Source organism: Coregonus clupeaformis, chromosome 12 (genome assembly GCF_020615455.1).
Source record: "Coregonus clupeaformis isolate EN_2021a chromosome 12, ASM2061545v1, whole genome shotgun sequence".
Classification (NCBI taxonomy): Eukaryota; Metazoa; Chordata; class Actinopteri; order Salmoniformes; family Salmonidae; genus Coregonus; species Coregonus clupeaformis.
Genome location: NC_059203.1, coordinates 13,986,629 through 14,005,895, shown reverse-complemented (window position 1 = coordinate 14,005,895; position 19,267 = coordinate 13,986,629). Strand labels below are relative to the sequence as shown.

Below are 19,267 nucleotides of genomic sequence, written 5' to 3'. Positions count from 1 at the left end.
ACAAATGTTCTGCATGGAAGGGTGGGCCCAAAATTCCTCCACAGCGACGTGAGACACTGATCAACAACTACAGGAAGCATTTGGTTGGAGTCATTGCAGCTAAAGGTGGGGAATTACTTCTTCACACAGGGGCATTGTGTGTTGCATAACTTTGTTTATTAAATAAATTAAATAATTATCCAAATGTTGTGTTATTTGTTCACTCAGGTACCCTTTTATCTAATATTAGGTTTTGGTTGAAGATCTAAAAACATTAAGTATCAAAAATATGCAAAAAATAGAGAAAATCAGAAAGGCAAATGCCACAATGTCATGCAGGAGCTACGTGCAGGCTGATGCCAGTATAATAGACTCAACCCCTTTATCAAGGTTATTAACGTGTCTGGAGTAGTATCACTAATGTGTGTGTGTGTGTGTGTCTCTGTGTGTGTGTGTGTGTGTGTGTGTGTGTGCGTGTACAGCTGCATCTCTCCACTGCGTTACTGCAGTGACTTCAGACCGTACTTCACCATCCATGACAGCGAGTTTAAGGAGTACACCACCAGGACACAGGCCCCGTGAGTAACACTATACCACCAGGACACAGGCCCCGTGAGTAACACTATACCACCAGGACACAGGCCCCGTGAGTAACACTATACCACCAGGACACAGGCCCCGTGAGTAACACTATACCACCAGGACACAGGCCCCGTGAGTAACACTATACCACCAGGACACAGGCCCCGTGAGTAACACTATACCACCAGGACACAGGCCCCGTGAGTAACACTATACCACCAGGACACAGGCCCCGTGAGTAACACTATACCACCAGGACACAGGCCCCGTGAGTAACACTATACCACCAGGACACAGGCCCCGTGAGTAACACTATAGTATAGTAGGAGTACACCACCAGGACACAGGCCCCGTGAGTAACACTATAGTATAGTAGGAGTACACCACCAGGACACAGGTCCCGTGAGTAACACTATAGTATAGTAGGAGTACCAGGACACAGGCCCCGTGAGTAACACTATAGTATAGTAGGAGTACACCACCAGGACACAGGCCCTGTGAGTAACACTATAGTATAGTAGGAGTACACCACCAGGACACAGGCCTCCTGAGTAACACTATAGTATAGTAGGAGTACACCACCAGAACACAGGACTCCTGAGTAACACTATAGTATAGTAGGAGTACCAGAATACAGGCCCTGTGAGTAACACTATAGTATAGTAGGAGTACACCACCAGGACACAGGCCTCCTGAGTAACACTATAGTATAGTAGGAGTACACCACCAGGACACAGGCCCCGTGAGTAACACTATAGTAGGAGTACCAGAAAACAGGCCCCGTGAGTAACACTATAGTATAGTAGGAGTACACCACCAGGACACAGGCCCCGTGAGTAACACTATAGTATAGTAGGAGTACACCACCAGGACACAGGCCCCGTGAGTAACACTATAGTATAGTAGGAGTACACCACCAGGACACAGGTCCCGTGAGTAACACTATAGTATAGTAGGAGTACACCACCAGGACACAGGTCCCGTGAGTAACACTATAGTATAGTAGGAGTACCAGGACACAGGCCCCGTGAGTAACACTATAGTATAGTAGGAGTACACCACCAGGACACAGGCCCTGTGAGTAACACTATAGTATAGTAGGAGTACCAGGACACAGGCCTCCTGAGTAACAATATAGTATAGTAGGAGTACACCACCAGAACACAGGCCTCCTGAGTAACACTATAGTATAGTAGGAGTACACCACCAGGACACAGGCCTCCTGAGTAACACTATAGTATAGTAGGAGTACACCACCAGAACACAGGCCTCCTGAGTAACACTATAGTATAGTAGGAGTACCAGAACACAGGTCTCTGTGAGTAACACTATAGTATAGTAGGAGTACCAGAACACAGGCCTCCTGAGTAACACTATAGTATAGTAGGAGTACCAGAATACAGGCCCTGTGAGTTAACTGGCACAACTGAAAACACCTTGTGCTCTCCACTGAGGGGTATACTACAGAGCAGCTTCTATGAATTAGCCAACTCACTCTGATAAGCCAGCAGAAATAACTATGGATTAAAAAAGCTACACTTAGATATGTGTTGTCGTTTGTTGAATCAATTAGAGCATACCAATTTCAAGCTTATCTTAAAAAAATATTTATATATTTCAGAATATTTTGGTAAATTGGCTAGCTAACTCCTTGATCCTGCTTTGTAGTATACCGCTGTGGCCTGATCTCTACTCTCAAGCTAGTTATCGACACAGGCCCAGTGCGTAACTGGAGGAATAACGATCACTTTATACTTCACATTTGATTTGATTTGGGGCGGCAGGTAGCTTAGTGGTTAAGAGCGTTGTGCCAGTAACCGAAAGGTTGCTGGTTCTAATCCCCGAGCTGACTAGGTGAAAAATCTGTCGATGTGCCCTTGAGCAAGGCACTTAACCCTAATCGCTCCTAAGTCGCTATGGATAAGAGCGTCTGCTAAATGACCAATAAAAATAAATAAAAATAACAATTTGTCTAGCTATGTAGAATGGACATGCTAGCTATGAGTTTTTAGGGAGTGTATGGAACACAGAAGCCAGCCAGACATGCTTATGTTGTCAAGTAGAGCTACAATGATTTCTTAACATGTGTGTCTTTGTGCCTGTCTGTCTTTGTGGCTGTCTGTATTTCTGACTGTCTATGTCTGTTTCTCAGGCCATCTGTGATTCTTGGCGTGACCAACCCGTTCTTTGCTAAGACCCTCCAACACTGGCCTCACATCATCCGTATTGGAGACATGAAGCAGGCTGGAGAGACGGTCAAGCAGATGAAGGTCAAGAAGCTGAAGAACCTGAAGACCCTGGACTCTAAACCAGGTTATTGACCGTAGGCTTTACTCTCACTTGACTAGGGTTGCAAAAATTCCCGGCTTTTTTAAATCCTGGTTGAAGAATCCCAGGATGGAGGATTCCACAAATGCTTCTTTCTGGGATTTCTGAAAAACTTTTGAATTTTGTGAAAGTTTCTGGATTTTTACAACCCTACGCATGACTGGTATGGATGGCTGCTGGTGTTTTTACAACCCTACGCATGACTGGTATGGATGGCTGCTGGTGTTTTTATATACACATTCCCCCTTCACCAATGGAGGCTCCTCAGAGGAGGAAGGGGAGGACCAACTTACTCAGTGAATTTCATAAAAATAAAATAGTGAAACATTAAAGTTATCCTTTTTAGATAAAACTATACTAAATATATTCACATGTCACAATCATTTATTAAAACACTGTTTTGCAAAGAAGGTCTACAGTAGCCTCAACAGCACTCTGTAGGGTAGCACCATGGTGTAGCCGGAGGACAGCTAGTTTCCATCCTCCTCTGGGTACATTGACTTCAATACAATACCTAGGAGGCTCATGGTTCTCACCCCATTCCATAGACTTACACAGTAATTATGACAACTTCCGGAGGACGTCCTCCAACCTATCAGAGCTCTTGCAGCATGAACTGACATGTTGTCCACCCAATCAAAGGATCAGAGAATGAATCTAGTATTGAAAGCATAAGCTACAGCTAGCTAGCACTGCAGTGCATAAAATGTGGTGAGCAGTTGACTAAGAGAGGAAGACAATAGTTTAACAGTTTTCAACATATTAACAGAGAGAGCGAGAGAGCTATATTTCGTTGTATTTTTTTCTCTCACTTTCACAGCTAGCTAAGTTAGCCTACTCACACACCCGGCTCAAACGGAGGAATGCTGTTTATGTTAGCTAGCTGGCTAAGGCTATCCAACACTGGAACTCTTCCAAGTCAAGGGAAGCTTTCAGTTGTATTAATGTATTGCCACCGGGGCCCGCCGGTGTAACTGCTAAACTGCTTACTGTACTGCGTGATTGTAGCGGGTTTACTAATGCGTTAGTTCTAGTAGCTGTGTTGACTATGACGTTAGCTAATATGGTGACAATGATATAGGCCAGGGTTCTTCAATTCCGGTCCTGGAGGGCCGAAACACCTCTGTTTTTCATCCTCTCCTTCTAATCAGGGGCTATTTCAGACCTGGGACACCTGGTGAGTGCAATTAACTACCAGGTAGAAATAAAAAAACAGAAGTGTTTCGGCCCTCCAGGACCGGAATTGAAGAACCCTGATGTAGGCTGTGTGTAGCGGTTAGTGATCAGGGTATGAAGGTTTGGCTTGGAAAGGTTTTTTCGCCTGGACACAGAATAGCGGGTAGATGGAAGAAGGGCTTATACAACGAGCCAAGGGATCATGCTGTTTGTATGTGGCTGCTATGAAAGTCAACTGTGTTTGGGGGTGATCATTCCGCCGATTCTGTTAAAAAGTTTCTTAAACGGAAGCAACGGAACGAAACGGGGATAAACCTAGCTGAATTTGTCCAATAGAAACTCTCGTTTGCAACTGTTTGGACTAATGATTACAGCCTAGATCAGCTAGATGCAGGCCAGAGAGTGCAAGGCGGTATTTTCTGTCACTTTGATTACTCCAACTTGGGTCTCGACCCGTGCACCTACTTTATAAACTTTCATTCGTAGGCTATGTTGTAGCAACCTCATGATAGGTATAGGGAACATTTTAGTATCATTTAGTATCCTAAACATATCGATGGTACATTGAGCTGGGTGAATGGAATATGAATTACAGTCATCCAATATGCTGTAATAGAAATAAGGCCATGCTCATAAAAATTATAATCGTTCTCCCAAATCTTAAACGGCACGGACCGACACTGCCCTTCACTGTGTAAAGCTAGTGTTCCCATATCCACATTGCCCCTTCACTGTGTGAAGCTAGTGTTCCCATATCCACATTGCCCCTTCACTGTGTGAAGCTAGTGTTCCCATATCCACATTGCCCCTTCACTGTGTGAAGCTAGTGTTCCCATATCCACATTGCCCCTTCACTGTGTGAAGCTAGTGTTCCCATATCCACATTGCCCCTTCACTGTGTGAAGCTAGTGTTCCCATATCCACATTGCCCCTTCACTGTGTGAAGCTAGTGTTCCCATATCCACATTGCCCCTTCACTGTGTGAAACTAGTTTGTGTGTTCCATTGCAGGTGTCTACAGCGCATACAAGCCCTACATCAGCAAAGATGAGGATATCATCAAACAACTACAGAAGGTAAGCGGGGAACTAAGGAACTACAGAAAGTAATGGGGGGGGTGTATTGGCAATAGCGAGCCGTTCGGGACTAACTATGCCTGCTGTATATACTGAGGTTCCTGTTGTGTCCTCCCCTCAGGATGTTGTTGTTGTTGTTGTGTATACTGAGGTTCCTGTTGTGTCCTCCCCTCAGGGTGTCCAACAGAAACGTCCCTCGGCGGCACAGAATGCCATCCTGCGACGGTACTTCCTGGAGCTGACGCAGAGCTTCATCATTCCACTGGTGAGAACATCAGAAACTTAGAACATCAAACTTAGAACATCAGAAACTTAAAACCTCAGAACCTGGGAACCTTAGAACCTAGAACATCAATAACTGCTCTTATATTCCGAGTCCATACTCACGTAACAATAAGGAATTCCCCTCGACCACACCCACACATTTGGGAAAACATACATTCCTTCCTCTTGTAAAAGAGCCAACTTCATCGTCTATTTTTTTTGTTATACAGAAATAACAAAACGTGCCGAAAAGCTGCTGTGTTGTTCAATGTAACCAGGCAAAAATCTCGACCTACGGTTTGCGATGCTCCCACGTAGGGAAATAGAGCCTGCGAGAAGAGCTCTTCTGAAAGCCAGTCAATATTTAAATTAACCAGAAAATAAACTTCTCTGTTGATATCACATACATTATTAAGGATTTCACACATGTTATCCAGATACAGACTGTTACCACTTGGTGGTCTATAGCAGCTTCCCACCAGAATGGGCTTTAGGTGAGGCAGGTGAACCTGTAGCCATATTACTTCAACAGTATTTAACATGAGATCCTCTCTAATCTTTACAGGAATGTGGTTCTGAATATAAACAGCAACACCTCCACCATTGGCATTACTGTCTTGTCTGTAAATGTTATAACCTTGTATTACTACCACTGTATAATCAAAGGTATTATCTAAGTGAGTTTCAAAGATAGTCAGAATATGAATGTCATCTGTTACTAGCAAATTATTGATTTCATGAACATGTTTCTTAAGCTACATATGTTAAGGTGGGCTATTTTGAGCACTTTTCCTCTGGGATGTTTTAATTGCTTTACTGGGAAACTTAGCAGAAGTAGATATGCTCATGTTATTTATGTTAGTGCAGGGTGAGCTGCACACAGTGGACTTCCTACTAGGGCACACCACCTGAGTTCTAACAGTATAAATCTGGTTTTAGGCACATGATTGCTGCATCCAATAGCTGTAGGATCAGCAGAGGCATTCAGGGCAGTTAGAGGGACATAAATTAGGTTACCCACATTGTGTCTACCGACGCCCCTGGTATAATGTACATTTGCTGAAGCATTATGACAACTCAGCGTCACAATGGTAGGGATTAACTGAGCTGGGCTTGGGTCATTGATAAGTCATTGTCTCAACGCAGCCTTATAATGCTGTGAAAGGATCCAGGAACCCAAATGATTTTGATGGATCACATCCTCCTTACAAAACGTGTTTTGTTTCCAAAAGATATCGAAATTGTCAACAAAAGTTACACCCATTGAGCTGCAGTAATCGCGTAGCCAGTTGTGAAGAGAGAGAATCCTGCTAAAGCGTTCAATGGCACGATATGATGGGTCTTTTTATTAGTGTCTAGCAGAGTCAATCAGCTCTTTAAAATCCAGTTTCAACTGTTCAGAGCTGCCCTTCATAATGTCATTAAAACCCACATGGACTACGATAGAATCGATTTCCATGTCCTGGCGTAGTACATTCGGGAGCAGCTTAGTAATGTCATTTACTTGAGCTCCGGGATAGGACATTGTTTTTGCACCTGGAACAGTCACATTTCTTGATCACAGGTAAGACATTTAACTTGTTTAATATAGTCTGTTTGTAACTCCACTCACTACTTGTAGCTGTATATTCTGTTTGTAACTCTACTCACTACTTGTAGCTGTATAGTCTGTTTGTAACTCTACTCACTACTTGTAGCTGTATAGTCTGTTTGTAACTCCACTCACTACTTGTAGCTGTATAGTCTGTTTGTTTGCGTTGTTGGTCTTGGTTAGCTTAATGTTCCGGTCGGTAGCTAACTAGCACCGTCATGAAAAGAGACTTGAGGGAAGCCCTTCAATATTACGTTTTTCTAAGTAGAGAGAACGCTTGGGGGGGGAAGCCCTACAATATTACGTTTTTCTAAGTAGAGAGAACGCCTGGGAGCAGGCAATGTTGAAAAGTAATCTTTAGACATGTTGTACTTGAAATGTAGTTTTGTTATTGACTACCAATCAAATCAAATCAAATGTTATTGGCCACATGCGCCGAATACAACAGGTGCAGACATTACAGTGAAATGCTTACTTACAGCCCTTAACCAACAGTGCATTTATTTTTAATAAAAAAGTAGAATAAAACAACAAAAAAGTGTTGAGAAAAAAAGAGCAGAAGTAAAATAAAATAACAGTAGGGAGGCTATATATACAGGGGGGTACCGGTGCAGAGTCAATGTGTGGGGGCACCGGCTAGTTGAGGTAGTTGAGGTAATATGTAGATGTGGGTAGAGACAAGCAGACAACAAAATATCGGTTGAAAAAGGTTACGTTTTTGCTGTGAGCCAATGGGATAACCTAGGTAAGCACAGGTTGTTTCTCCCCCCAGGTGGGCGGGGCCGCGACGTTCTATCTAATACCGACTGGGAATATAGAACACTGTGCTGAGAACCTTTAAAAAGTAGTTGTGTTGAAGGGCTTTATGAAAACTTCTCTAACACAAGTCTTCCATTCCCTTTCTCCATCTCACAGGAGCGTTACGTGGCCAGTCTGATGCCTCTGCAGAAGAGCATCTCTCCTTGGAAGAGTCCTCCCCAGTTGAGACCGTTCCTCCAGGAGGAGTTTATGAAGACTCTGGAGAAGGCTGGTCCTCAGCTCACCTCACGACTCAAAGGAGACTGGATGGGACTCTACAGGTGCTGACATCCACATTTGCATTGTTGACACGCATAGATAGCCTGGTTCCACGTGTATTTAACCTTTTATTTATCCAGGGAGTCGTACTGAGATGTCTCTTTTACAGATGAGCCCTGAATTACAAAAACGCACACATCAAATATACAAAATGCAAAACAAACACAGTCATAGGGAAAGACATTCATCAGTAATAAGGTCCTCAATCCGTTTTCAGAATTTCCCAAGATGCACCAAAGCATCCAATTTTAAAGAGTTTTTGAGATTATTCTATAAATAAGGTGCAAAAAACTAAAATCGGATTTACCTAACTATGTAGATACCGAAGGAATTTCCAGTGTTCACTATCCCTGAGACCGGGGCAACGTGTACAGGACGTCTAAAAGTTATTCATGATTTTAGGGACAGCGGGTGTTTTGGTAAAATAGCTTTCTTTAGAAACGAAAAAAGAGAGTAGTGCATTGATCGTCGAGACTAAAGAGCGGGCAGCCTACTTCCTGATGTAGAAGGCAGTCAGTGATGTGTACTGAACCTATCACCAGCGTAATAAATCGTAATGTGTTATGATTAACTGGGTCCAGTGGCGTCAATACAGTGGCAGCTGCATTCATATAGATGCTATTGCCATAGTCTAAAGCTGAGATGAATGTCGACTGGATGATTCGTTTTCTGCTATTTAATGAAAGGCATGCCCTATTCTTATAAAAGAAGCCCATTTTAAAGCTTTTTATAAGATAGCTTTATTTTTTTTACTTCTGTCTGTCTACCAGGAAACACAAGTCTGTTATGATGTAATATAATGACAGTCTGTTATGATGTAATAAAATGACAGTCTGTTATGATGTAATATGATGACAGTCTGTTATGATGTAATATAATGACAGTCTGTTATGATGTAATATGATGACAGTCTGTTATGATGTAATATGATGACAGTCTGTTATGATGTAATATGATGACAGTCTGTTATGGTGTAATATAATGACAGTCTGTTATGATGTAATATAATGACAGTCTGTTATGATGTAATATGATGACAGTCTGTTATGGTGTAATATAATGACAGTCTGTTATGATGTAATATAATGACAGTCTGTTATGATGTAATATGATGACAGTCTGTTATGATGTAATATAATGACAGTCTGTTATGATGTAATATGATGACAGTCTGTTATGATGTAATATGATGACAGTCTGTTATGATGTAATATGATGACAGTCTGTTATGGTGTAATATAATGACAGTCTGTTATGATGTAATATAATGACAGTCTGTTATGATGTAATATGATGACAGTCTGTTATGATGTAATATAATGACAGTCTGTTATGATGTAATATGATGACAGTCTGTTATGATGTAATATGATGACAGTCTGTTATGATGTAATATGATGACAGTCTGTTATGATGTAATATAATGACAGTCTGTTATGATGTAATATAATGACAGTCTGTTATGATGTAATATGATGACAGTCTGTTATGATGTAATATGATGACAGTCTGTTATGGTGTAATATAATGACAGTCTGTTATGATGTAATATGATGACAGTCTGTTATGATGTAATATGATGACAGTCTGTTATGGTGTAATATGATGACAGTCTGTTATGATGTAATATAATGACAGTCTGTTATGATGTAATATGATGACAGTCTGTTATGGTGTAATATGATGACAGTCTGTTATGATGTAATATAATGACAGTCTGTTATGATGTAATATGATGACAGTCTGTTATGATGTAATATGATGACAGTCTGTTATGATGTAATATGATGACAGTCTGTTATGATGTAATATGATGACAGTCTGTTATGATGTAATATAATGACAGTCTGTTATGATGTAATATGATGACAGTCTGTTATGATGTAATATAATGACAGTCTGTTATGATGTAATATGATGACAGTCTGTTATGATGTAATATGATGACAGTCTGTTATGGTGTAATATAATGACAGTCTGTTATGATGTAATATGATGACAGTCTGTTATGATGTAATATGATGACAGTCTGTTATGGTGTAATATAATGACAGTCTGTTATGATGTAATATAATGACAGTCTGTTATGATGTAATATGATGACAGTCTGTTATGATGTAATATAATGACAGTCTGTTATGATGTAATATGATGACAGTCTGTTATGATGTAATATGATGACAGTATGTTATGATGTAATATAATGACAGTCTGTTATGATGTAATATGATGACAGTCTGTTATGATGTAATATGATGACAGTCTGTTATGATGTAATATGATGACAGTCTGTTATGATGTAATATGATGACAGTCTGTTATGATGTAATATAATGACAGTCTGTTATGATGTAATATAATGACAGTCTGTTATGATGTAATATGATGACAGTCTGTTATGATGTAATATAATGACAGTCTGTGCGTTTCCTGTTTGCAGACTTTGTGAATGTGACATGGTCTATGCATCCTAAAAGCCTGTTGTTGTTTTTTCATCTTGGTGTGTATTTCCTATCCAGACAGTTCCTGAGGTGTCCTAACTTTGACGGCTGGTTCAGGAATCGCAGGAGAGAGATGATGAAGAAACTGGAGGCCCTTCACCTGGAGGCTCTCTGTGAGGAGGTGAGTAATGAAGAAACATTTCAATACATTCATAACAGATTTCACAACACACTGTGTGCCCCCAGACCCCTACTCTACTACCACATATCTACAGTACAACATCCATGTGTACATTCCCTGCTGTTCCATAATAATAATATAATAATATGCCATTTAGCAGACGCTTTTATCCAAAGAGACTTACAGTCCATAAGGTGTGTGTGTGTATGTGTATGTATATATATATATATATATATATATATATATATATATATATATATATATATATATATATATATATATATATATATATATATATATAAATTATTATTATTATTTTTGGTGGTATTTTACCCCTTTTTCTCCCCAATTACGTGATATCCAATTGGTAGTTACAGTCTTGTCCCATCGCTGCAACTCCCGTCCTCTGAAACACAACCCAACCGAGCCGACACTGCTTCTTGACACAGTGCCCGTTTAACCTGGAAGCCAGCCGCACCAATGTGTCGGTGGAAACACTGTACACCTGGCGACCGTGTCAGCGTGCACTGTGCCCGGCCCGCCACAGGAGTCGCTAGTGCGCGATGGGGCAAGAACATCCCTTCCTGGTCAAACCCTACCCTACCCTGGACGACGCTGGGCCAATTGTGCGCTGCCCCATGGGTCTCCCAGTCACGACAGAGCCTGGACTCGAACCAGGATCTCTAGTGGCACAGCCTTAGACCACAGCGCCTCTCGGGAGGCCCCATAAGGTGTATCTTTAAACGTTTTTTAAATCTAATTTTACTGCTGGCATGAGTTACTTGATGTGGAATAGAGTTCCATGTAGTCATGGCTCTATGTAGTACTGTGAACCTCCCATTGTCTGTTCTGGACTTGGGGACTGTGAAGAGACCTCTGGTGGCATGTCTGTGCGCCTCCCATAGTTTCCCAAGTCCCTCTTTGTGGCACCTGACCACACGACTGAACAGTAGTCCAGGTGTGACAACTTGGGCCTGTAGGACCTGCCTTGTTAATAGTGATGTTAAGAAGGCAGAGCAGCGCTTTATTAAAAAAAAAAAAATCAGTAGATCAGCTTTAATATTGCAGATAGATTGTAACTTCCATCAATGTAATTGTCAGCATCACTTCCAATCCCCCATGTTTTTTTCTTGCATATACATACATACATACATACATACATACATACATACATACATACATACATACATACAGTGAGGGGAAAATAGTATTTGATCCCCTGCTGATTTTGTATGTTTGCCCACTGACAAAGACATGATCAGTCTATAATTTTAATGGTAGGTTTATTTGAACAGAGAGAGACAGAATAACAACAAAGAAATCCAGAAAAACACGTCACAAATGTTATAAATTGATTTGCATTTTAATGAGGGAAATAAGTATTTGACCACTCTGCAAAACATGACTTAGTACTTGGTGGCAAAACCCTTGTTGGCAATCACAGAGGTCAGACGTTTCTTGTAGTTGGCCACCAGGTTTGCACAACTCTCAGGAGGGATTTTGGCCCACTCCTCTTTGCAGATCTTCTCCAAGTCATTAAGGTTTCAAGGCTGACGTTTGGCAACTCGAACCTTCAGCTCCCTCCACAGATTTTCTATGGGATTAAGGTCTGGAGACTGGCTAGGCCACTCCAGGACCTTAATGTGCTTCTTCTTGAGCCACTCCTTGGCCTTGTGTTTTGGGTCATTGTCATGCTGGAATACCCATCCACGACCCATTTTCAATGCCCTGGCTGAGGGAAGGAGGTTCTCACCCAAGATTTGACGGTACATGGCCCCATCCATCGTCCCTTTCATGCGGTGAAGTTGTCCTGTCCCCTTAGCAGAAAAACACCCCCAAAGCATAATGTTTCCACCTCCGTGTTTGACATTTTTACATTTACATTTTAGTCATTTAGCAGACGCTGTTATCCAGAGCGACTTACATGAGCAATTAGGGTTAAGTGCCTTGCTTAAGGGCACATCGACAGATTTTTCACCTAGTCGGCTCGGGGATTAGAACCAGTGACCTTTCGGTTACTGGCACAACGCTCTTACCCACTAAGCTACCTGCCGCCCTGACGGTGGGGATGGTGTTCTTGGGGTCATAGGCAGCATTCCTCCTCCTCCAAACACGGTGAGTTGATGCCAAAGAGCTCGATTTTGGTCTCTTCTGACCACAACACTTTCACCCAGTTCTCCTCTGAATCATTCAGATGTTCATTGGCAAACTTCAGACGGGCCTGTATATGTGCTTTCTTGAGCAGGGGGACCTGCAGGATTTCAGTCCTTCACGGCGTAGTGTGTTACCAATTGTTTTCTTGGTGACTATGGTCCCAGCTGCCTTGAGATCATTGACAAGATCCTCCCGTGTAGTTCTGGGCTGATTACTCACCTTTCTCATGATCATTACAACTACACGAGGTGAGATCTTGCATGGAGCCCCAGGCCGAGGGAGATTGACAGGTCTTTTGTCTTTCTTCCATTTGAGAATAATCTCACCAACTGTTGTCACCTTCTCACCAAGCTGCTTGGCGATGGTCTTGTAGCCCATTCCAGCCTTGTGTAGGTCTACAATCTTGTCCCTGAAATCCTTGGAGAGCTCTTTGGTCTTGGCCATGGTGGAGAGTTTGGAATCTGATTGATTGATTGCTTCTATGGACAGGTGTCTTTTATACAGGTAACAAACTGAGATTAGGAGCACTCCCTTTAAGAGTGTGCTCCTAATCTCAGCTCGTTACCTGTATAAAAGACACCTGGGAGCCAGAAATCTTTCTGATTGAGAGGGATTCAAATACTTCTTTCCCTCATTAAAATGCAAATCAATTTATAACATTTTTGACATGCGTTTTTCTGGATTTTTTTGTTGTTATTCTGTCTCTCACTGTTCAAATAAACCTACCATTAAAATTATAAACTGATAATTTCTTTGTCAGTAGGCAAACGTACAAAATCAGCAGGGGATCAAATACTTTTTTCCCTCACTGTACCTTGCGGATCTGTTTGGACAATTTGCACATTTGGATCGAAATTACTGTTAATTAATATCATCACCCCTTTTGAGTTTATTTGCCCATGGGAGAAGTATATTTCGCCCCCCCTTTCCTTTTTCCATACAACTTCATCTAGAATTGTTGAATGAGTTTCCTGTAAACAATAGATATTATATTCCTTCTCTTTGAGCCATGTAAATATTGTTATTCTTTTGTTATCTGCTAAGCCATTACAATTATAACTGGCTATACTTATTTCACCATATACCGTAATGAGATACAAGTTTCAAATCTATTTATCATTATATATGTTTGTAAATTTACCATTAAAAAATACCAGTGATCGAGTGTCCATATAGCTGTACCATGATATTTGCATTGCTACTAAGTAACCCTCCAATTGTTCTCCACTAATTCCCCCGCTAAAGCCCCTCCCCATCCCAAGTTGGGTTGTCATCCCAGTGATCGGCATACCACCCCCGTCCTCCCCTGGATCCCTAGGCCCCCCCCGAGAGGCCAGGACCCAGCCTTTTTTAAAACCGCACACCGTGCCACCCACAAAACAGAAGCAGGTCAACCGCCAAAAGCATTTCCAAATGCTCAATATATATTTAGCTATTTAAAAATACATATCTATTCAAATATCTTGCACATCTTAATTTCCATCATTATCAATTAATATGCGTAATAATGTCGGCATTTCATGCGAAGGATTGTTACCTATAACCCGGATTACCATTGTATTACATTACATTTATTGACCATCCTAACCATTGTATTACATTACATTGTATTACATTTAATTTATGTATTACATTTTTGTCAAGCTATTCTTATTTTAGCAAGTGTGGTTCATCCTATATTCTCCCTAACATCCTTACCCAGATGTGGGATACACACACGCACATTTTACATTTTAGTCATTTAGCAGACGCTCTTATCCAGAGCGTCTTACAGTTAGTGAGTGCATACATTTCCATACTGGACCCCCCCCCCCCGTGGGAAACGAACCCACAACCCTGGCGTTGCAAGCGCCATGCTCTACCAACTGAGCTACAGGAGGATTTCACGTACTCTAACACACTCCACCCCTTTCCTCCACAATCAACCATAAGCTCAGATGCTCAACGGTTGTTACATCCCAGAGCCCAACTCAAGAAAGGACCTGATTTTACAAATGCATATACAGTTACAGCTGTTTGAGAAAGCATGCGTGATTGAGCAAAAATTGACAAATATTTGAGATTTGATTATTTCAAGTCCTAGGTGATGGAGATCAGATCAGCGCTTTATTATAGACCGACTTCTCCCCATCCTACCTACTGTTCTATCAATATGTTTTGACCATGACAGTTTAAATTCCAGGGTTACTCCAAGCAGTTTAGTCTCCTGAACAAAGCCAGTGGCATGTCGTTAGTAAAGATTGAACAAATTAAGGGGCCTAGACAGCTGCCCTGGGAATTCCTGATTCTACCTGGATTATGTTGGAGAGGCTTCCATTAAAGAACACCCTCTGTGTTCTGTTAGACAGGTAACTCTTTATCCACAATATAGCAGGGGGTGTAAAGCCATAACATATGTTTTTCCAGCAACAGACTATGATCGATAATGTCAAAAGCCACACTGAAGTCTAACAAAACAGCCCCCACAATATTTTTATCATCAATTTCTCTCAGCCAATCATCAGTCATTTGTGTAAGTGCTGTGCTTGTTGAATGTCCTTCCCTATAACCGTGCTGAAAATCTGTTGTCAATTGTTTACTGTAAAATAGCATTGTATCTGGTCAAACACCATGTTTTCCAAAAGTTTACTAAGGGTTGGTAACAGGCTGATTGGTCGGCTATTTGAGCCAGTAAAGGGGGCTTTACTATTCTTGGGTAGCGGAATGACTTTAGCTTCCCTCCAGGCCTGAGGATACACACTTTCTAGTAGGCTTAAACTGAAGATATGGCAAATAGGAGTGGCAATATCGTCCGCTATTATCCTCAGTAATTTTCCATCCAAGTTGTCAGACCCCGGTGGCTTATCATTGTTGATAGACAACAATACTTTTTTCGCCTCTTCCACACTCACATTACGGAATTCAAAGTTACAATTCTTGTCTTTCATAATTTGGTCAGATATACTTGGATGTGTAGTGTCAGCGTTTGTTGCTGGCATGTCATGCCTAAGTTTGCTAATCTTGCCAATGAAAAAATCATTAAAGTAGTTTGCAATATCAGAGGGTTTTGTGATGAATGAGCCATCTGATACAATGAATGATGGAGCTGAGTTTGCCTTTTTGCCCAACATTTCATTAAAGCTGCTCCAAAGCTTTTTACCATCATTCTTTATATCAATTATCTTTGTTTCATAGTGGAGTTTCTTCTTCTTTTTATTCAGTTTAGTCACATGATTTCTCAATTTGCAGTACGTTTGCCAATCGGTTTTACAGCCAGACCTATTTGCCACATCATGCATCGGGGCCTATTGACAACTCTCTCTCCATTTTTATATTCTTCATGTAGGATCTGCAGTTGCGTGTCCAGCAACACACTGAGGTGGAGACTGTGGACCTCGTTCTCAAACTCAAAGACAAACTGGTCAGTATGGGGTTGTTTTCGTTGTAACAGATTGACATGGTATTCTCCAGACTGACAGGACTTCAGCCTTCTGCTCATTAGTGATAGAACACATAACAGTAGTGTGGTTCTACCAACCCATAGATTTGTACTCTACGTGGCCAAAAGTATGTGGACACCTGCTCGTCGAACATCTCTTTCTAAAATCATGAGCGTTAATATGGAGTTGGTCCCCCCCTTTGCTGCTATAACAGCCTCCACTCTTCTGGGAAAGCTTTCCACTAGATGTTGGAACATTGCTGTGGGGACTTGATTCCATTCAGCCACAAGAGCATTAGTGAGGTGGGGCACTGATGTTGGGTGATTAGGCGTTCCAATTCATCCCCAAGGTGTTCGATGGAGTTGAGGTCAGGGCTGTGTGCAGGCCAGTCAAGTTCTTCCACACCGATCTCGACAAACCATTTCTGTATGGACCTCGGTTTGTGCACTGGGTCAATGTTATGCTAAAACAGGAAAGGGCCTTCCCCAAACTGTTGCCACAAAGTTGGAAGCACAGAATGGTCTAGAATGTCATTGTATGCTGTAGCGTTAAGATTTCCCTTCACTGGAACTAAGGGGCGTAGCCCGAACCATGAAAAACAGCCCCAGACCATTATTCCTCCTCCACCAAACTTTACAGTTGGCACTATGCATTGGGGCAGGTAGCGTTCTCCTGGCATCCGCTAAACCCAGATTCATCCGTAGGATTGCCATATGGTAAACCATGATTCATCACTCGCGTTTCCACTGCTCCAGAGTCCAATGGCGGCGAGCTTTACACCACTCCAGCTGACGCTTGGCATTGCGCATGGTGATTTATATTTCTGTTTATTATGGATCCCAATTTAGTTCCTGCCAAGGCAGCAGCTACTCTTCCTGGGGTTTATTATGGATCCCCATTTAGTTCCTGCCAAGGCAGCAGCTACTCTTCCTGGGGTCCAGCAAAGTTAAGGCAGTTATACAATTTTAAAAACATTACAATACATTCATAACAGATTTCACAACACACTGTGTGCCCTCAGGCCCCTACTCTACTACCACATATCTACAGTACAAAAATGTGTACGTGTGTGTATAGTGCGTATGTGATCTTAGTCCTGTGTTTGGCTGCTCAGCCATGGAAACCCATTTCATGAAGCTCCCGATTTAACAGTTCTTGTGCTGACGTTGCTTCCAGAGGCAGTTTGGAACTCGGTAGTGAGTGTTGCAAACGAGGACAGACGATTTTTACGCGTTTCATCACTCGGCGGTCCCGTTCTGTGAGCTTGTGTGGCCTACCACTTCACGGCTGAGCCGTTGTTGCTCCTAGATGTTTCCACTTCACAATAACAGCATTTACAGTTGACCCAGGGCAGCTCTAGCAGGGCAGAAATTTGACGAACTGACTTGTTGGAAAGGTGACATCCTATGACGGTGCCACGTTGAAAGTCACTGAGCTCTTCAGTAAGACCATTCTACTGCCAGTGTTTGTCTATGGAGATTGCATGGCGGTGTGCTCGATTTTTATACACCTGTCAGCTGAAATAGCCAAATCCACTCATTTGAAGGGGTGTCCACATACTTTTGGCCATGGTATGTTCAGTGTAAGCTAAATTAACTTGATTTATGTTAGCTAACACAGAGTATCTTAAAGAACTGGGAAGTCATCCAGATGATTTGATGCCTTGCTGACCTGTTCCTCCCTACTGTCTGTTCTAGACTCAGGCAGAGAGAGAGCAGCTTCCTCTGAGGCCGGGGACGTTGACCAAACTACAGGCCCACATCGACTCTGTCATCCTGTCTTTACCTGATGATCTACAGGGAATCCTGCACAAGCCCTCCACACCCTGACCTCTCACCCCTGACCTTTAACCCCTGACCACTAATCATTGACCTATAACCCCTGGGGGAGGAGGAAGGAAGGACTGTTTCAGTCTCAGCATTGAACTATGGATTTTTAACAGACATATATATATATATATATATATATATATATATATATATATATATATATATATATATATAATTTTAAAGTGCACTCTAAGATCTGTGTGGCTGCCAGCCCCCAGCCCCTCTCCCACATCATGTGCAATGCTGGCATTGCCCAAATCCGCTGATGATTATTGATTATGCAACCTGTCAGAAATAAGAAGATAAGCCAATAAGTGGTTTATTCCTCAGAGAACGTCTGTGCTGCAGTGAGTCATGTGACGTAGGTGAAGTCAAAAAGGGAAAGACCATAATCTGTGTCCGGGAAACCGGCCCTTGGTCTACACTTATTAAAACAGCCTGGTTTGGTTTCTACACTGCGCTGATACTGCAGTTGCAATAAACGACAGACAGGTTGCGTAATATATGGCTTAACAGTACGTGTACGGTATGAAAGGTTGCTGTGCTGTTGTGTGTATATGTTGAAGACATGATGACAGGAAGAGCTGTGATGTATAGCATCACTGAGTGTACAAAACATTAAGAACACCTTCCTAATATTGAGTTGCACCCCCTTTTGCCCTCAGAACAGCCTCAATTCGTCGGGTGCATGGACTCTACAAGGTGTCGAAAGCGTTCCACAGGGATGCTGGTCCATGTTGACTCCAATTTTTATTATTATTTTTTTATTTCACCTTTATTTAACCAGGTAAGCCAGTTGAGAACAAGTTTGCTTCCCACAGTTGTGTCAAGTTGGCTGGATGTCCTTTGGGTGGTGGACCATTATTGATACACACAGGAAACTGTTAAGCGTGAAAAACCCAGCAGCGTTGAAGTTCTTGACACAAACCGATACGCCTGGCACCTACTACCATACCCCGTTCAAAGGCACTTCAATCTTTTGTCTTGGCCATACACCCTCTGAATGGCACACATACACAATCCATGTCTCAATTGTCTCAAGGCTTAAAAATCCTTCTTTAACCTGTTTCCTCCCGTTCATCTACACTGATTTGAAGTGGATTTAACAAGTGACATCAATAAGGGATCATCATAGCTTTCACCTGGTCAGTCTATGTCATGGAAAGAGCAG

The 19,267-nt window shown here is 41.9% G+C and overlaps 1 protein-coding gene across 1 annotated transcript in view; it reads left to right on the top strand.

Annotated features, from left to right (window-relative positions):
* The window catches only part of dennd6aa (DENN/MADD domain containing 6Aa), a 43,480-nt gene extending 25,274 nt beyond the window's left edge, over positions 1–18,206 (top strand). The window contains exons 11-18 of the mRNA XM_041891801.1: positions 462–557; positions 2,714–2,874; positions 5,076–5,140; positions 5,316–5,405; positions 7,911–8,074; positions 10,592–10,694; positions 16,174–16,248; positions 17,965–18,206. Of these exons, the coding sequence (XP_041747735.1) occupies positions 462–557; positions 2,714–2,874; positions 5,076–5,140; positions 5,316–5,405; positions 7,911–8,074; positions 10,592–10,694; positions 16,174–16,248; positions 17,965–18,096 (886 nt within the window). The 3' untranslated portion in view covers positions 18,097–18,206. The remainder of the gene's footprint in view (positions 1–461; positions 558–2,713; positions 2,875–5,075; positions 5,141–5,315; positions 5,406–7,910; positions 8,075–10,591; positions 10,695–16,173; positions 16,249–17,964) is intronic.
* The last annotated feature ends 1,061 nt before the right edge of the window (positions 18,207–19,267 follow it).